Here is a 16658-nt window from a genome sequence, read left to right on the forward strand (position 1 = left end):
GTTCCTAACATAGATCTCTACTGAGTTGTACTTATATTATCTTTGTTTGCTTTAGTGACATTTCTTCTTACTATGTAACAGATAAAAAAAAATGATTTTAAAGTTTAACTGTGATATTTCCCCATATGTCTCTATCTCTATTTCTATCTTATTTCAATCTCTGTCTCTGTACCTTTGTCTCTCTCTCCATCTCTGCCTCTATATTTTTCCTAATTCTATCTATACAATACATACATGTATATATACACACATAAGTATGTGTGTGTGTATATATATGTTTATCTTTAACAACATATATTAAGAAGAAAGCTATGCTAAAGGTGAATAAAGTGTTAAAAGTACCCAGGAATAGATGTTTAAAATATTTCAAATAGAAAATTCCAATAAAAAGCAACTGAGAAGATACCAGTGAGTACTAATCCATATACCTACTTTCTTGTTTCTATAAAATCTTTATGAGAATATTTTAAGATCATGGAAGCTTTCTTGATAGGTATAGTCACAGATATAATCTTTTCTAATGATACTGTGATAATGTCAAGTGAGAAATTAAAAACATACATATAGTCACTAATAGAATGAGAGGATATGCTTTGTAAATTAAAGAGGGGATTCTGGAGAAACAATAAAGGCCTCTAAATGTCTGTGTGGGGATAATTGCATGTAGCCCTTTAGTACTACAAAACTTCCTCATTCAATTAAATGACCTCTAAATAGAGGATTGTTTTGTGATCCTTATAGGAAAAAAAATAACATGAATAAAAAATTATGAGAAAGTTGGGTGGCTATCTCATTGCTTTCATCAGTGTATGTGCATATGACTGCTGCCATTTTGTAATTTTCACTGTTTTATGGGTTGCTGTGTCCAAAAAATCATCTGAAATTATCTATAATTTTGTTTGTTCTCTGTGCTGCCTCAATCTAAACCCTTTATGGAGTAGAGTAGGTTCTGTCAGATGTCTACTTCATTGATATAACCCAGAAGAACTCAGGGTGTAACTTCTGTGCCATGGAAGATATCAGATCTGGACTTTGTTAAAGATATTATTGTTGCCTTTGCCCCTTTTTAAATGGGTTGAATGAAAATCTTATAGTATCTTTGAAGACCCTCAGGCTTTTGCTATAATCATATTTGTAATAACAATCGATGGAAGAAGAGTGCTTTTGTGATCAAAATCTTAAATTGAGGGATCACATTTACTTGAGAAACAGTGATCTCTATGGAGATTGCTAGATGGTACAGTAGATAGAGTGCTGAGCTAGGGTGAGGAAGACCTGGGTTCAAATTTTGACTCAGCTACTTCTTAGCTCTGTGACCCTGGGCAAGTCACTTAATCCTGTTTGTCATAGTTTTCTCATCTGCAAAATGAGCTGGAGAAAGAAATGATAGATCACTACAGTATCTTTTCCAAGAAAAAACTAAATGTAGTTACAAAGAGTCAAACAGGACCAAAAGACAACAACAACAAAATATCTCTACAAAAGAGCCCTTTAGGGGCAGCTACACAGCACCAGCTAAATGTCCACCAGCTGGTGGATAGAGCACCACCCCTAAAGTCAGGAGATCTTGAGTTTAAATTTGGCCTCAGACTCTTAATACTTTGTAACTGTGTAATTCTGGGCAAATCACTTAATCCCAATTGCCTCAGGGAAAAAAAAGTTCTGCAATATCTTATTTTCATAATCAACTACTTTGCTCTTGTTTGTCATTACAATAGTTTGGCTCTAGCTGCCTAGTTGTTGTTTGTTGGAAACATTGCAGAAAAGGATTTTTTCCTTCTAACTAGATTGAGGTACTCATTTTTACTTTTTGATTCTGGATTTTTTTGTTAATGAAAATGGAAAATGAATAGTCTGAGATAGATAAATTTCTTATCTAAAATCATACAGTAAATAAGTAGGAGAGCTAAGAGCTTTCTAACTGAGTTGATTGTTTTTGGGACCTTCTGACTGGTCCTTTTGCACTGGAATGGCTTTGAGAATAGATTCCATTCTAACTAGGTCTACTGAGAGCTCACTGATGATACTTTTTGTGCCCCAGTAACCTGTTATTTTGCCTAACAAGGTATAATGGATTGAGGCAGCATAATTTGAGAGCTGGCTTCAAATCCTCTCACTGTCATCTGTATGGCTTCAGCTAAAAGACATTTAACTTTTCTGTTATATGATTTGTTCATCCATAAAATAATGATCTTTAAATTTCCTTCCATATTGAAAGCTATAAACTGACAACAATTTCAAATACATTAAATATAATGATATGGAACTTTGTTTTGAATGAATATTTCAGGTGAACTAAAATAATTGGAGAACATATAATAGATCTGTTAATATAACATCTAACTGATAATAATTGTGGGTCATATTTTACTTCACGTTTTACATTTATAATAATAAGGTACTGGCAATAATATTTCAAATTGTGGCTAAAATGAATGTCAGTGATATTTTAACCCATTTTTTCTTGACTGATTAGAATTAGCAAATAGTCAAGTTTTATTTTATTTTATTTGTTCTTAAGGATTTTGGGGGTAGTGATGACTTTTTTTTTTAATTAACAATGCCAAATGTTGGTCAAGGAATTAAAAATCAGAAAGGGTACCTAGGAAAACACATACTGGGTCATTTTCTGAGTTCTCTCAGTTAGCAGCCACCTTGCTATTACAATTGTTGTCAGTGTCTTGTCAGAGAATCACAATGACCTAGTTACCTGAGGACAAAACTGAAAGCTGGGGATTGTGGAGCTTTAGCTCTTCACTCTCCCTATCTAGGCCTTAGGAAACAATAGTGAAAGAGAATGGAATAGTTATTCTAGTCTAGAAAAGGTGTATTCAATTTAATTTTTCAAACACTAAGCACCTACCATGCCTATACTGCACCTACTATGCCTGTATTGCCATGTGATTTCCTCCATAGCAGGAGTATGATGATTTATTAGAATTTATAAATTATTCTGAGCTATTGAAAAAAAAGGCATATGTGGAAAGTATAGCATGGTAAACAAAATATGGATGGATCTATGTAGATTAATGCAAAAGTATCTTTTTTTTTCTTAATGTCCTACTGTCTTGAAAAATCTACTTGCATATCAGGAATTGGTTAGAGATATATGGAATATATTTTATTCTGAATTTAAATTAGAAAATTTTAAACAAATCATGTATAGCTAGGTGCTAACTATTTCTTAACCCATATTTTGTTTTATTATTTCTTTTAGACTTCAGGCTCGTATAGCTCATAGAATCCAAGAGCTGGAAAATTTGCCAGGCTCTTTGCCACCAGATTTACGAACCAAGGCTACAGTTGAACTGAAGGCTCTTAGGCTACTGAATTTTCAACGGCAGGTAATACCTTTCTCACTTAACCTGAAATATTAGGAAATAAACATAATTGCTTCACCAAGTAGCATCTGTGGCAATCCTGTAAGCTCATATGACATTGCCACAAAAAGTAAAGCCTATAAGACCTTTATCATTTGGATTTGCTCTATGTAATCAGAAGTATTAGAGACAAAATAAACTTAGTTTTCTGGGACTTCTGTCTCCTTATCTTTTCTAGAAGAGATATATAAATGAAGTTTTTGTTGGGCTTAAGGAAGAGAAAATCATGTTCTGTTGGAGATCTCCGAAAAGAGTTTTCTTCCATCTCATGGTTATGTTATAGGTGTAATATTATGGCAAAGTGATGTCTCAAAGTCACCACTATGGCTCCATATTAAAAAAAAAAAAAGATAGAATAATTGTAGTAGAACAAAGTTTCTTTAGAGTCAGAAATTAATAATGATTATGAATGGCTTTTTTAAATATACATTTCTTTTTACTACATTAATACCTCATAAAATTTTTATAAGAAATATTTTTCACAATCCTCAAGATAGTTTAAGCCTATAATTTGGCTCTTAAAGTACACATGCAGAATAATATTCATTCAGTGTATTAATGATTATAATTAATGATTATAATGATATAAATGATAATTTATATGATGCTTTAAGGATTTACAAAGCACTTTATAATGTTATCTTATTTTATCCTTAGAACAACCTTGAGAAAAAGGTGCTATTACTCTCCCCATTTTAGTAGTTGGGAATCTGAAGCAGACAAAGGATAAGTCAATTGTCTAGGATCCAATTAGAAATACGTGTTTGATGTTAGATTTGAACCATGGTCTTCCTTACTCTAAATCTACTGTTCTGTTCATTGCCCCCATCTAGCTGTCTTATTATTTACATTATGTGTCTTATTTTTTTCAGTATCTATGTACTCATTAGTTATTTTTTTAAAATGTGAGTACCTCTTACTCAGATCTATAATTCTACATAGAGTTTTGAGAGCTAAAATAACCAAAAATTTGATGACATCATGGGTAATGGACTAATTGCCTTGTAGTAACCACACAGGTGAACTTCTTAGAAATTAGACTGGCTCTTGGATGACATACATGTACAATCCCTTGCTGGACCCATGCTCAAAATGTGTTTTTCTTGTTAGTATACACTTAAGCTTTTAGTCTTATGGCACAGCCTTCAGTTACCTGGGACCACAGCTGTGCAACAAGCAGGTAGATTTATAGGGGCAGGACAAATGCATGAAAAACATTTATTAAGTCCAAGTATTATGTTAAATTTTGGAGATACATTTTTTCCTTCTAAGTGAGAAATTGTTTTTTCCCCCAAGGAGATAAAATTCTGTTAGGAAAGGACCACACATATGGAGAAATGGTGGCCAGAAGTGATATTATTGATTTCTTTGTACTGCCCAGAGGAAGAAGTAGGAAACTTAGCAGGGGAGAAGCCAACTACAAGCAAAATGGCAGATAGACTGGAGAGGAAGGATGTTGTTTGGGGAGTGAGATGAAAAGTTTTGATGAAACATTGTATGGTTTCTGGGATGAGATAGTAGAGTTAATATGCTAAGTGATTGATTTTCATTTATTCAATTGTCCATCAACTGGGCTAGATACTCCAGGATGCAATCTTCAAAGATGAGTGGATTAACTTCCCCATAGCCTGGGGGCTATGATGTGCTGGTAAACCTTTAACTGGAAAAAAATATATATATGTTCAAGACACACTTTTAGATTTAAATTGAATTATTAACATTTTCCCCATCTCTTCCCTAAATCTAGACAACCAATAGAACAATACATCAAGCTAATTTGTAGCTTTGCCAAATTTCTAAGGTGTAAATGCTCACCCTAAAAATTTAACGATTGTGTACAGCCAGATAAAATAGGCTGTAGCACTCTTTTGGCTGTGAGAGAAGCTCATTACCAGAAAGTCAGTCCAATTGAGGAGTGAAGTTTTTGCCCAGGGCTGTCATTGAATTTAAAAAAGAATTCATTCCTTAATCCTGTAGTATCAGTGGCAAAAGTACAAGGAAGGGAATGTTCTAAGTATGGCAGTTCTCTAAATGTGAGATCCTTCTATAAAGTAGATAATTATACTAGAACTGAACCACATCCTTACTAACATTCTCAGCCTAAAAAGGAAGTCAGAACATGAAAAAAGCTGAAGTTTTTCCCTAAAAATTAAGTGGAAAAAATAAGGCAGGATTATTTGTATGTATCCAAAAGCAACATAATACAACATTTTATGAAATAGTTGGTCATCTTGCCTCAGGATGAGTGTAAGCAAACATACTTCCCTGAAGATCATTGGCAACTGATGCCCTAAAAGTCCTAACAGAGGATGAAGAGGCACATGTGCTAATGAGAGCCTTGATAGGCCCATTTGAACTTGACCTACAGACCATTTGGTGGCATCATCATGAAAGTGACCATAGGGGAAGAAAATAAATCTTTTTTGAAAAATACAATTTAAGGTCAAGATGGGAAAAGGTCCAGATATTTATTTCTCAGAAGCCTTGATCTTATACATCATGAATAATTTCTTCAAGAGAAGAGTTAGAAGAAGAGGGACTTTGCAAGTACTGAAGAACATAATATAAACTGCTACTGATGGGGGAGTCAACATCTTCATCATCTGTATCACAGTCAGATCATTGTTATTCAAATCCCTGATTAAAGTTAAAAAGTAACACAAATTAGAAGATAAAGAAAGATTATACTGTATGTGATGACAGTAGCACTACCCTGCTTTTAAAAAGAGATTGCCAGTTCTGGAAAATTGGCATAAATAAAAGTAAAGACAATGATTTTGGTGATCACTGTGTCCTGCAGAAACTTGGCTGATATGAAGCACACAGCAGAAAATTGATTATCTTACCAGGCAGAAATCTATAGCAGCCAAGGGCAGCATAAGCTAGGATTATGTCAGTTTACTTAATGATGTTACAGAGAAGAGTGGTGGAAGATAATGAACAACATTGCCCCACAAAAGCCAAAAAGCAATTGAGAAGAGTAATCTGCAGAATGTTTGGTAAAAGACCCCCATATCCCACATGGATTTAAACTGGAAAAGATTAAATTAAACTGGGAGGATAACCAGTGTATTAGAAATGGAAATGATTCCTCCAGGTTTCTATTCTAACCTATTTTCTTCTCTGTTGACAATGGAACTATCACGTTTGGAATCTACCACTGCATTATCTTAAGCATCGTGTGAGGAAGTAGAGGGGACATTTAAGAAAATGAAGTTAAGAAGATTGTCTAGAAATGACAGAAGAAATCCATATTGGAGGTAACACAATTTCAAAGGCCCTCAGGGATTAATTTGAAGGATATCTCAGAGAAAAGCCTAAAAGAATAAAAGAGGTCATAAATTTTGTTTTTATAAGAGCAAAATATAAGACAAAAATGGCTATAAACAAGATGTCACTAGCTTCTGACTAATAACTGTATAACCTCAATGTAAGGAGATATATTCTCTAAACTTTGCAGCTTTGCCAGGTCCTAGCAAATAGGCTTTCCACAAAAGATGCTCAATAAATGGTTGCCAGTTGTTAAACAGAAATACATCCCTGAGAAGTAATTTCTTCTTTCTACCATTTGCAGGTCTTTTAAGAGAAAATACTCAAAAAGTTAAAGTATCCTACTTTTTATAACACTGTAGATGAAACTTCAAGGAAAGTCTTATCTGTGCTGACATGGAAGAAAGGTTGAAGGGACACCATAACTTTCTTTTTTAGCAGGGTGAAGCATCTTTTACTTAGGGTCTTTAGCAGGTCTGAATTTTCTTGAGGTAAGCTGTTCTTTCTTCCGTCCGATCTGTATCTAGCCAAATCGTAGGCTTCCATTAGCAAACAGCAGACAGAGGGAACTTTTTTTTTTTTTTTTTTTTTTTTTTTTTTTACAAAGCTCTGCTTGATAGATTAGAAAACTTCCATAGGAGGACATCCTATTGGATGATGATGGTTCTTGAAATCATACTGTAGAAGTGTCAGTTGAAGGAACTAGAAATATTTGAATTAAAGAAAAGAAGACTCAGGGATGTTATTGTCACATAGAATAGGGAATAGAGTTTGTTCTCTTTGGTCTCAGAGAGAATTTAGGTAACTGTAGTGGGCTAAAATTTTCAAAGAGGCAATTAATTGGGATTAAAGAAAGGGAAAAAAAACAAAAACTAATTAAGAATTAGAGCTATTTAGAACTTGGAACTGAATGTCTTGGGAGATAGTGACTTTCTCCCTCCCTAGAAATTTTCAAGATTAGAATTCTTGCTCACTTATGGGTTGGTAAATATGGCTTCTGAGCTCCCTTCTAGCTCTGAGATTCTGTAAATATTCTCAGTTATTGAGCTCAGAGAAGCATTAAATATGAGAAACAAATTAGTCATTTATCAAATAGACTGAATCTGATATATATATTCTATGACATTTGACACCACCTTATTTTTCTTGTTTTATCTCCTTTTATTCCCTTTCATGCACTATGTGCTTGAGCAGAACTGAATTACCCTCCTCCCCACCCCCATAGCACTTTTTTTTTTTACCATGCTCACAATATCAATCCTTTCCTATTTAATTTCTTTCTATCTTTTAAGGCTAACTTAATTGGCACTCCTCAATTCCCCCTTTTAATTTTAATCTTTTTTCATCTCAGATCATATAGAGAAACTTTTTTCTTTTTTTGCATTCAGTGTACTTACTCATATAATATTGTGTATTACAAATACTTGTATTAATTTCTTCTTCCACAATTAGATTATACCTCTCCCAGCATCTGGTCAGTAAACTCTTATTAAACATCTATCATGTGCCGGACAAGTGCTAGGATCCAAAGGAAGGTAAAGGATATTCCTTGCTCTTAAGAAACTGGCAGTCAAATTAGTCTGCACATACCTATTACCTCATACATATTTGTTGAATGAATGAATGATATGTCCTCAACTTGGGTACTAATGAAATCATAAACAAGAACAAGGTAGCCTTTCCCAGAAGATTTTTCTTCTTCATATTCATCACTGACTAAAGTAAGAAAGATAGAAGGTCATTTTGCATGCATGGTTTATAGATTTCAAAAGAACATTGGCTTAAGGAAAACAAAATTCAGTTTTAAAAGCTCCTAAGCCTAAAGTTCTACAAGATTGCATGAAAGATATAAATAAGAAAATAACTGTCCCCCAAAGCAGCTGAAGATGTACATTCTAGCAAGGGGAAGTGCCCCTCTGTAGACTTAATGATGTCATGGAGGATGTCCTTTACTCCATCCAAAAAGAAAATTAAGTCCTCATACAGCAAAATAGACTCCAGTTATTCAAGAATGTAGATAACCTTGTAGATTTTGTGAAATCTCAGAAAGTTTAAGAAATGCAAAGTAACCAGTTTGAATGCCAAAACTGGAAAAAAAAAAAAAACACCAGATGATAAATGTATATTACTTAGATTGTGATGTGCATGTCAATGTTTTCTCATTCAGTTCATTAGTACTTATATCTCCAGGAGGCACTGTAGAGAAAAAGTGAGCTAGTCCCAGGTTTGTATAGAAGAGGGAGGAAGATCAAGCTGGATTTAGGAAACCAGCCGATTTCAATGATCCCATCCTGTTTGTTGCCACAAAGAATAATATTTGAGGCACCAAAGTTTGCCTGGTGATGCTATTTGGCTGTGAGTCATGGAAGACTACCAAAAATAAAAATTACAGGTTATTCAAAGGTCATTGGGAAGCTTTGTGGTAGTTGTAAATCAGGGATGACATATGTGACAAAGTGTTTATTATCAGAACAAGAAGGTGCTCATAGGCACAGATGAACAAACTAGGGCTACCCTATATACAGAATATTAAAAGTGGAAGGCTGCAATCATATAAGATAAAAGACTTTATACAGGGTATAGTTGAGTGTATATAATACTGAACCTAAAGTAAGGAAGACTTATCTTCCTAAGTCCAGACATGGTTCTTTTGAAATCAACAAACTAACTGAATGACCTTGGGCAAGTCACATCTGTAAGATGAATTAGAGAAGGAAATGGCAAACCACTTAAGTATTTCTGCCAGGAAAACCCCAAATGGCAACACAAAAAGTCAGCCATTGAACAACTTAAAAAAAAAAAAAAAAAAGGACAAGGATTATACAGGTTCAGGAAAGGGAGGATTTGGGACCTGTACTAAAAGAAGTAGGAATGGCATTGTTGAAATCACAGATCCATGTAAATATCAATTCAAGATATAATTGCTTTATCTTTTTAGCAAGTTTTGGTGCATACTATACCCCATTTTTGACCCAAAGTAAACTGGTCATTTTTGCGATAGATTGCTAGAGTAAACCATAGAAATGAACATTTTTGTCCAGTTTTTTTTTTTCCTTTGTTAAGATTTCATACCATGTAAATGAGTTATTAATGACTGGAAGTATTTCAAAGTTATTGAATTGCATGACTTGGCGTGTTTGAGCATATATTAAAATCTTAAACTTAATGGTTTGAATAAAATCTCTGTGGTCTTTTGGTTGTATTGTAATCTCTGGATCTTGAACACCACTGCCAGACTAAATTTTTGAGGGTTTAAATGTATTATTTCATGTTGTAAATACTCTAGGCATCTCTGCTGCCTTATAAATGCAACTCAAACTCAAGACTTTCCACTGTCAGATACTATCTTGTCTTTATAGATTAATCTCATAATATTTGTTGCTACTCACTCTGCTACTACCACAATTAACAATTTTTCTCTCCACAGTCTTTCCTTTCTGGTTCTGTGCCATTGGTCACCCCCTGAAATGCTTTTCTCTCTCTAAGTCTATTGAAATCATACCCATCCTTTAAAGATTAGTTTAAATACTATCTTCTCTTGGAAACCTTTTTCTTCAACCTTTTGGTTGATAGTAAACTAATGGTCTTGGACCTCACATAACATTTTATACTTCATTTTTACACAAGCATCTATTAAGCTTCACACTTCATGAGGGCAAAGACCATGTCTTATCAAAATGGTGTCTATTCTTCAGTATGTGGCACTGTGCTCTGTACTAGGTAGATGTCCAATTAATATTTGTTGAAATGAATTGTTGAAAATTGACAAAATTAATCTAGTGGTATATTGACTTTATCTTCTTGTAATTTTGTTGATGTTCAAACAAATTTTTTGGAGAAAGTAAAGCTTATAAGCAGTTTTAAAAATAAAAAAAAATTCAAGTTCATTTCCTCTTTCCTAAGTGAAAATTCTATTATTAATATGTCATAACTACAAGAAAAAAATTTAGTAAATGGATAAAAGTTAGCCATTGTGTCATAATTGGTGACTTTTAAGGCTAATTTCAGTTTGAGCTGTATAATTCTGTTTACCAGTTAATTTTTATCTGATTTTCTTGGCTTGAGATTTTTTATTTTTTTAATAACTTTTTATTGACAGAACCCATGCCAGGATAATTTTTTACAACATTATCCTTTGCACTTACTTCTGTTCAGATTTTTCTCTTCCCTCCCTCCACCCCCTCCCTCACATGATAAGTAGCCCTATACATGTTAAATATGTCACAGTATAGATACTATATATTGGTGTAGAACTGAAAAGTTCTCTTGTTGCACGGGGAGAATTGTATTCAGAAGGTAGAAATAAGCCTGGAAGAAAAACAAAAATGCAAACAGTTTACATTCATTTCCTAGTGTTCTTTCTTTGGGTGTAGCTGCTTCTGTCCATCATTGAAAACTGAGTTAGATCTTCTCTTTGTCAAAGAAATCTACTTCCATCAGAATACATCTTTATACAGTATTGTTGTTGAAGTATATAATGATCTCCTGGTTCTGCTCATTTCACTTGGCATCAGTTCATGTAAGTCTCTCCAAGCCTCTCTGTATTCATCCTGCTGGTCATTTCTTACAGAACAATAATATTCCATAATATTCATATACCACAATTTACCCAACCATTCTCCAATTGATGGGCATCCATTCATTTTCCAGTTTCTAGCCACTACAAACAGGGCTGCCACAAACATTTTGGCACATACAGGTCCCTTTCCCTTCTTTAGAATCTCTTTGGAGTATAAGCCCAATAGTAGCACTGCTGCATCAAAAGGTATGCACAGTTTGATAACTTTTTGGGCATAATTCCAGATTGCTCTCCAGAATGGTTGGTTTCATTCACAACTCCATACAGTGTCCAGTTTTCCCACATCCCCTCCAACATTCATCATTATTTTTTCTTGTCATCTTAGCCAATCTGACAGGTGTTTAGTGGTATCTCAGAGTTGTCTTAATTTGCATTTCTCTGATCAATAGTGATTTGGAACTCTCTTTCATATGAATGGAGATAGTTTCAATTTCATCATCTGAAAATTGTCTGTTCATAGGCTTGATATTTTTTTTAATTGCTTCCTGTACTTACAAATTAGAATTAAATTAAAGTTAATTTTTTTTTATTGATTGCTTGGTTATTGTCCTTAGTTCTCAAAAAGAAGCAAAATTAGTCATGTTACAGTATGTCCAATGATGGCTGATCAGATTCATATGAGCTTGGAATGCTAGGTTGGGCACATATAGTCCATGTGAACATTTGGGGTGGATTCTCTAAATTTGCAATATCATCTTTCTTTTGAGTACTTTAGTTCTGCTTTGCTCCCAGAGCATATATGGTACCTTCTCTGATGAGCATACCATGCTAAGCAATCCTATTATTCTTCTAATCATTGTGTGAAAGCTTATTAAATTTCATCTTGTTTCTAAGTCATTTCATAGGAAAATATATGTCATATGTTTAGTATTCAATAAGATTCATAATAATCCTTAAGTAGTAATAATATAAACTTTGAATCACAGATATTTATCTATATGAAATATTTTGTGTGAATATATAAATATAAATATTTATGTATAAATATATGCATATCTACATATTTATATACACACACATCACACTTCATGTTGGGAAATGGATAGAACAGATACCTAAATAAGTATTATACAAGGTAAATGATGATAAGGGCAAAGGACACAATAACTGCTATAAGAAATTTGAAGAGAGAGGTGTCAATTTCAAGTTAGGAAGACTCTATTTAATTTAAAAATGTATTTTTAATGACCTATGGACTCTCACCAGAAGAAAAATCATAGTAGTGTTGAAAATGTGATTTAATTTTAGTATTTTAACATAGTTTTAAATAATTTGTCTTTGTGTTAATAAACTCTGTAGAAACCTTAGTGAAAGCCAAACACATTGGGAAAAAAGGAGCTCATTTAAAGTATATTTTGTTGATGTAAAAGACATATTTTATTAGTTTAAAACTCCACTAAGACATTAACCTTCCATTGAAGAGATGCCGTCCTTTTTCTCTCGACAGTTAAGACAAGAAGTGGTAGCCTGTATGCGTAGAGATACAACCTTAGAGACTGCTCTGAACTCCAAAGCCTACAAACGCAGCAAGAGACAAACATTGAGGGAAGCGCGCATGACAGAAAAGCTTGAGAAACAACAGAAGATTGAACAGGAGAGGAAGCGCAGACAGAAGCACCAGGTATTCTGAAACCCCCACATCACCCCCACTCCCGCCAATTTCCTTAGCATCTTCTTTTAATAGGAATCCAGTTTTTAAGAAAGAAAGTAGTTCAAATGTGTTTATGGCCATAAGTTCTTGGTGTAACATATTTATGTGAATTTGGTGAGGACCATAGTGACAAAGGAATTGCGTTAAACTTAAAGAAATTATAAAGCCTAATTTTATCATTCTCTGCTGAAGGTGACTGAAATCCTAAGAGATCTGGGAAGTTGCCTGCCGTTACATACCTACTTGATGGGAAAACCTTGACCAAAACTCAAGTTTCTTGATTTTTCATTTTAATATTTTTGCTCCTACATCTCAGGAAGCAGTATAATATCTCCCTATGGAAGCTATCTGCTAGAATGTTTTTGTGATCATGTGCAATCTACTAATAGAAAAAGGGGAAAAAGAGATTATTAAAAGAGGTTAAATGTTATATTTATAATACATATGTATTGTGACTGGGGCTAGTCAATTTGTGAATCTATTTAGAAGCTTCAAAGGAACTAAAAAACCCAACTATGATTTCACTAGCATATGTTTTGAAATACTATATAAAATAATTGTTTTATATTATGTAAGAATCTTAATTTTCTATATTATAGAAAACTCTACTGTGTTTGTATCTATATATACATATACACATACATACATTGACACAAGAAATCCCTTCTGTCCATATAGGTTGGCCCTTTAGAAATGATTTCTGAGACTTGCCTAGAGAACTGAGGAGTTAAGTGACTTTCAGAGACAAGACTTGAACCCGGCTTTTCTTGACTTTAAGGCCAATTCTCTTTCGATTATGCCATAGCTGATTTTATAATAGGATAATTTAAAAAAAATATTTTATTAGCAATATTTTCTGTATACTCTCTTAGCTCCATAAATACATTCCTCATCACTCTTCAGTATTATAAAATGGATATTATTAGGTTAGTTATTCCCTCTATTAATGTATACAGATTGTAATTTTATACCTTAATGTGTGTTGTTCTTGACTTGCTGTGGTTAAAAACCTCTATTTTCCTAGTAGTTATTCTTTCTGTGGAGGACCTTTGCCTATTGCTTGATCTATATTTGAAACACAGAGCCTATGCTTCATTTGTACAGATTAAGGAACCCAAGGTCAACAATTTATTAGGATTCAGTGTCATTGAGGGAAACTTTTAATGGATGATTTCAAGACATTAAAAAAAATTAGAAATGTTCAAAAGTTCCTAAATGAAAATTCTATGATTAATATGTCATAAATACAAGAAAAGAATTTAGTAAATAGATAAAAGTTAGCCATTGTGTCATAGTTGGCTAATTTCAGTTTGAGCTATATAATTCTGTTTACCTGTTAATTTTCATCTGATTTTCTTGGCTTGATATTTTTTAAAAGAATTTTGCTTCTTGTACTTATAAATTAGAATTTAATTAAAATTAGTGTAATGTGTGGATCTTAACTTGAGTCAGAAGGACTTGGGATCCAGATTGCCTTCTGCCAAATCTTGACTACAAACTTAACATCTTAGGGATTATTGAGGTTCTGTTTGGATTCCTTGAGCAAGTGCTCACCAAATGTTTTACACTTATAAAATCACAAGTCTGGTAGCAATTAAAAAAAAATAAAGTGAATATAGTAGATACGCTATCCATGTTCATTTTTATGTTAACAACAGAGGTTATCATTTGATATTCCAGTAGATGCCATGCCATCCTCATTTAGAATAATTAATTAAACCTATTAATATCACTACATATTGGCCTGGTATTGTTTAAAGACTCCTTCTCCATACACATTTATATGAATAATTCCTCAGGGACAGCCTTTCCAAGGATGACACTTTGGAAAACTCTGCAATTAAAATTAGACATAGTTTGCTTTTATGACATGTATTAAATTTTTTAATTCCTGTTAAATTTGCCTTGAAAATTTCTTTTGAAACAGTAAAACCTCATTATGTATATGGTTTTAATTACATTATTTTCAATTATCTTAGGAATACCTAAACAGTATTTTGCAACATGCAAAAGATTTTAAGGAGTACCACCGGTCAGTGGCTGGGAAAATTCAGAAACTTTCCAAAGCAGTGGCAACTTGGCATGCTAACACAGAACGAGAGCAGAAGAAAGAAACAGAACGTATTGAAAAGGAAAGAATGAGGAGGTTGATGGTAAGAGGAACACTTGCTGAAATCTGCTAAATTGGCTTTCTTGTTCTTAACCTGTGATCCATGAACTTGTTTTTAAAAATATTTTAGCAACTGTATTTCAAGGTAATTGTTTTCTTCTGTAATTTGATACATTTTATTTTAAAACTTAATTCCAGGAGAGGATCCATAGGCTTCATCAGACTGCTAACGGGACTAGGACATGAAAAAAAATTTAGTATTTGGCAACTACTATATGTTTATTTAATAACTTGAATAGCACACACACACACTTGAGTAGTACAGATTTTGCTGTATCCCAGGATTGGCATTGTTCAAATCCTAGTTATAAATATAAAGCAGTGTACTCTACTGTATATTATTTCGATAGCCAAATAAGGAAGTATTGAAAGTCCTTATGAGATTAAAAAATAAAGGGGTGTTTTTTTTTTTTTTTTTTTTTTTGAGTTATCCCAGGGCTGGGAACAGAAACTATTTTAAATGGTATAGTGGAAGGAACACTGGATTTGGAACCAGAAGACATTCTGCCTCAAAAACTTATAGCCTCTGGGGGCCAGAACAAGTCATTTAACATCTCTGAGCCCAAATTCCTCAACTTGAAAATAAAAGGAGTGGAGTAAATTATTTCTGAGATCCCTTCCAGTTCCAAATCTCTGAAATAGCCCAATTTTCCATTTAGAGAAAAACCTCTTTCTGAAAATCCTCTAATACTTATTAACTTAATTTCCTCATTTTTTTCAGCTCTTCCTTTTTACTTCATTTGTAAAACTAACCATTATATTGCTGCTGCTTTCCTATAGCGTGGGTATGGTTTCAAGAATCATTTAACATCTTCCTTTTTAAAAATATTCATTAAAATGGGGAGATCAGAGATGTTCCAATCCATTTGTATACTTTTTATGTACTTTACAGAGTTGACTAGAGCAGGGAAGGATTTTAAAGATCAACTTCTCAGCTGGATGGTACATTAGATAGCGTGTCGCACACACTGGCATTAGGAAGATAGACACTTGCTAGTTGTGGGATGCTGGACAAGTTACTTCATCTCTGTTTGCTTCATTTTTCTCATCTGTGAAATGAAGATAATCATAGCATCTTCTTCCCAGAATGAAATGAGCTATTTGTTTTGTATGCCTTAAAGTGCTATATAGTTCTTCTCCTCCTCCTCCTCATTGCCATCATGCCCATCTCCTGCATAACTTATTTTATAAATGAAAAAGGTGAGGACAGAGAAGTTATGTGACAGTTAAGATGCAAAGCTGAGCCCTCTGACATATACCAACTTTTTCCAGTTTGTTGTACTGCCTCCCATTTTTTGTTAGTCATTTCATTTCAAAGACAGATGTGCTCATTATTATAGTGAGTGGCTATATGTTTGTCTTTTCTGTAATGAATTTTAGATTGCAATTTGGATTTAAAAAAAAAATACACACTCCACACAGCACAAATGGGATGGAGGGAGTGGAATGTGTGGCTGTGGCTATGCATATGACATGTGATAGGAGAGCCAAAGAATGCATTCTGGAGAGCAATGGTAGATGAAGATGAAATTGTTTATTTCTGTCATTCATTAAAAACTCAGAAAACTTCCTGGGATGGGGTTTCTCTTTCTGGTTTTACTCATCTTC

General features: G+C 33.5%; 1 protein-coding gene across 7 annotated transcripts in view; it reads left to right on the top strand.

Moving 5' to 3' along the window:
- SMARCA2 (SWI/SNF related, matrix associated, actin dependent regulator of chromatin, subfamily a, member 2) overlaps positions 1 to 16658 on the top strand; it is a 241370-nt gene that overhangs the window by 56025 nt on the left and 168687 nt on the right. For 6 of the 7 annotated variants that reach the window (XM_051962447.1, XM_051962452.1, XM_051962456.1 and 3 more), the window contains 3 exons: positions 3218 to 3344; positions 12677 to 12850; positions 14860 to 15033. In XM_051962447.1, coding sequence (XP_051818407.1) covers positions 3218 to 3344; positions 12677 to 12850; positions 14860 to 15033 — 475 coding nt within the window. Of the gene's footprint in view, positions 1 to 3217; positions 3345 to 6560; positions 6641 to 12676; positions 12851 to 14859; positions 15034 to 16658 lie in introns of those variants that run through there. The other variant, XM_051962477.1, reaches the window with a different exon arrangement.

Source organism: Antechinus flavipes, chromosome 1 (assembly GCF_016432865.1).
Source record: "Antechinus flavipes isolate AdamAnt ecotype Samford, QLD, Australia chromosome 1, AdamAnt_v2, whole genome shotgun sequence".
In the NCBI taxonomy this organism is placed as follows: domain Eukaryota; kingdom Metazoa; phylum Chordata; class Mammalia; order Dasyuromorphia; family Dasyuridae; genus Antechinus; species Antechinus flavipes.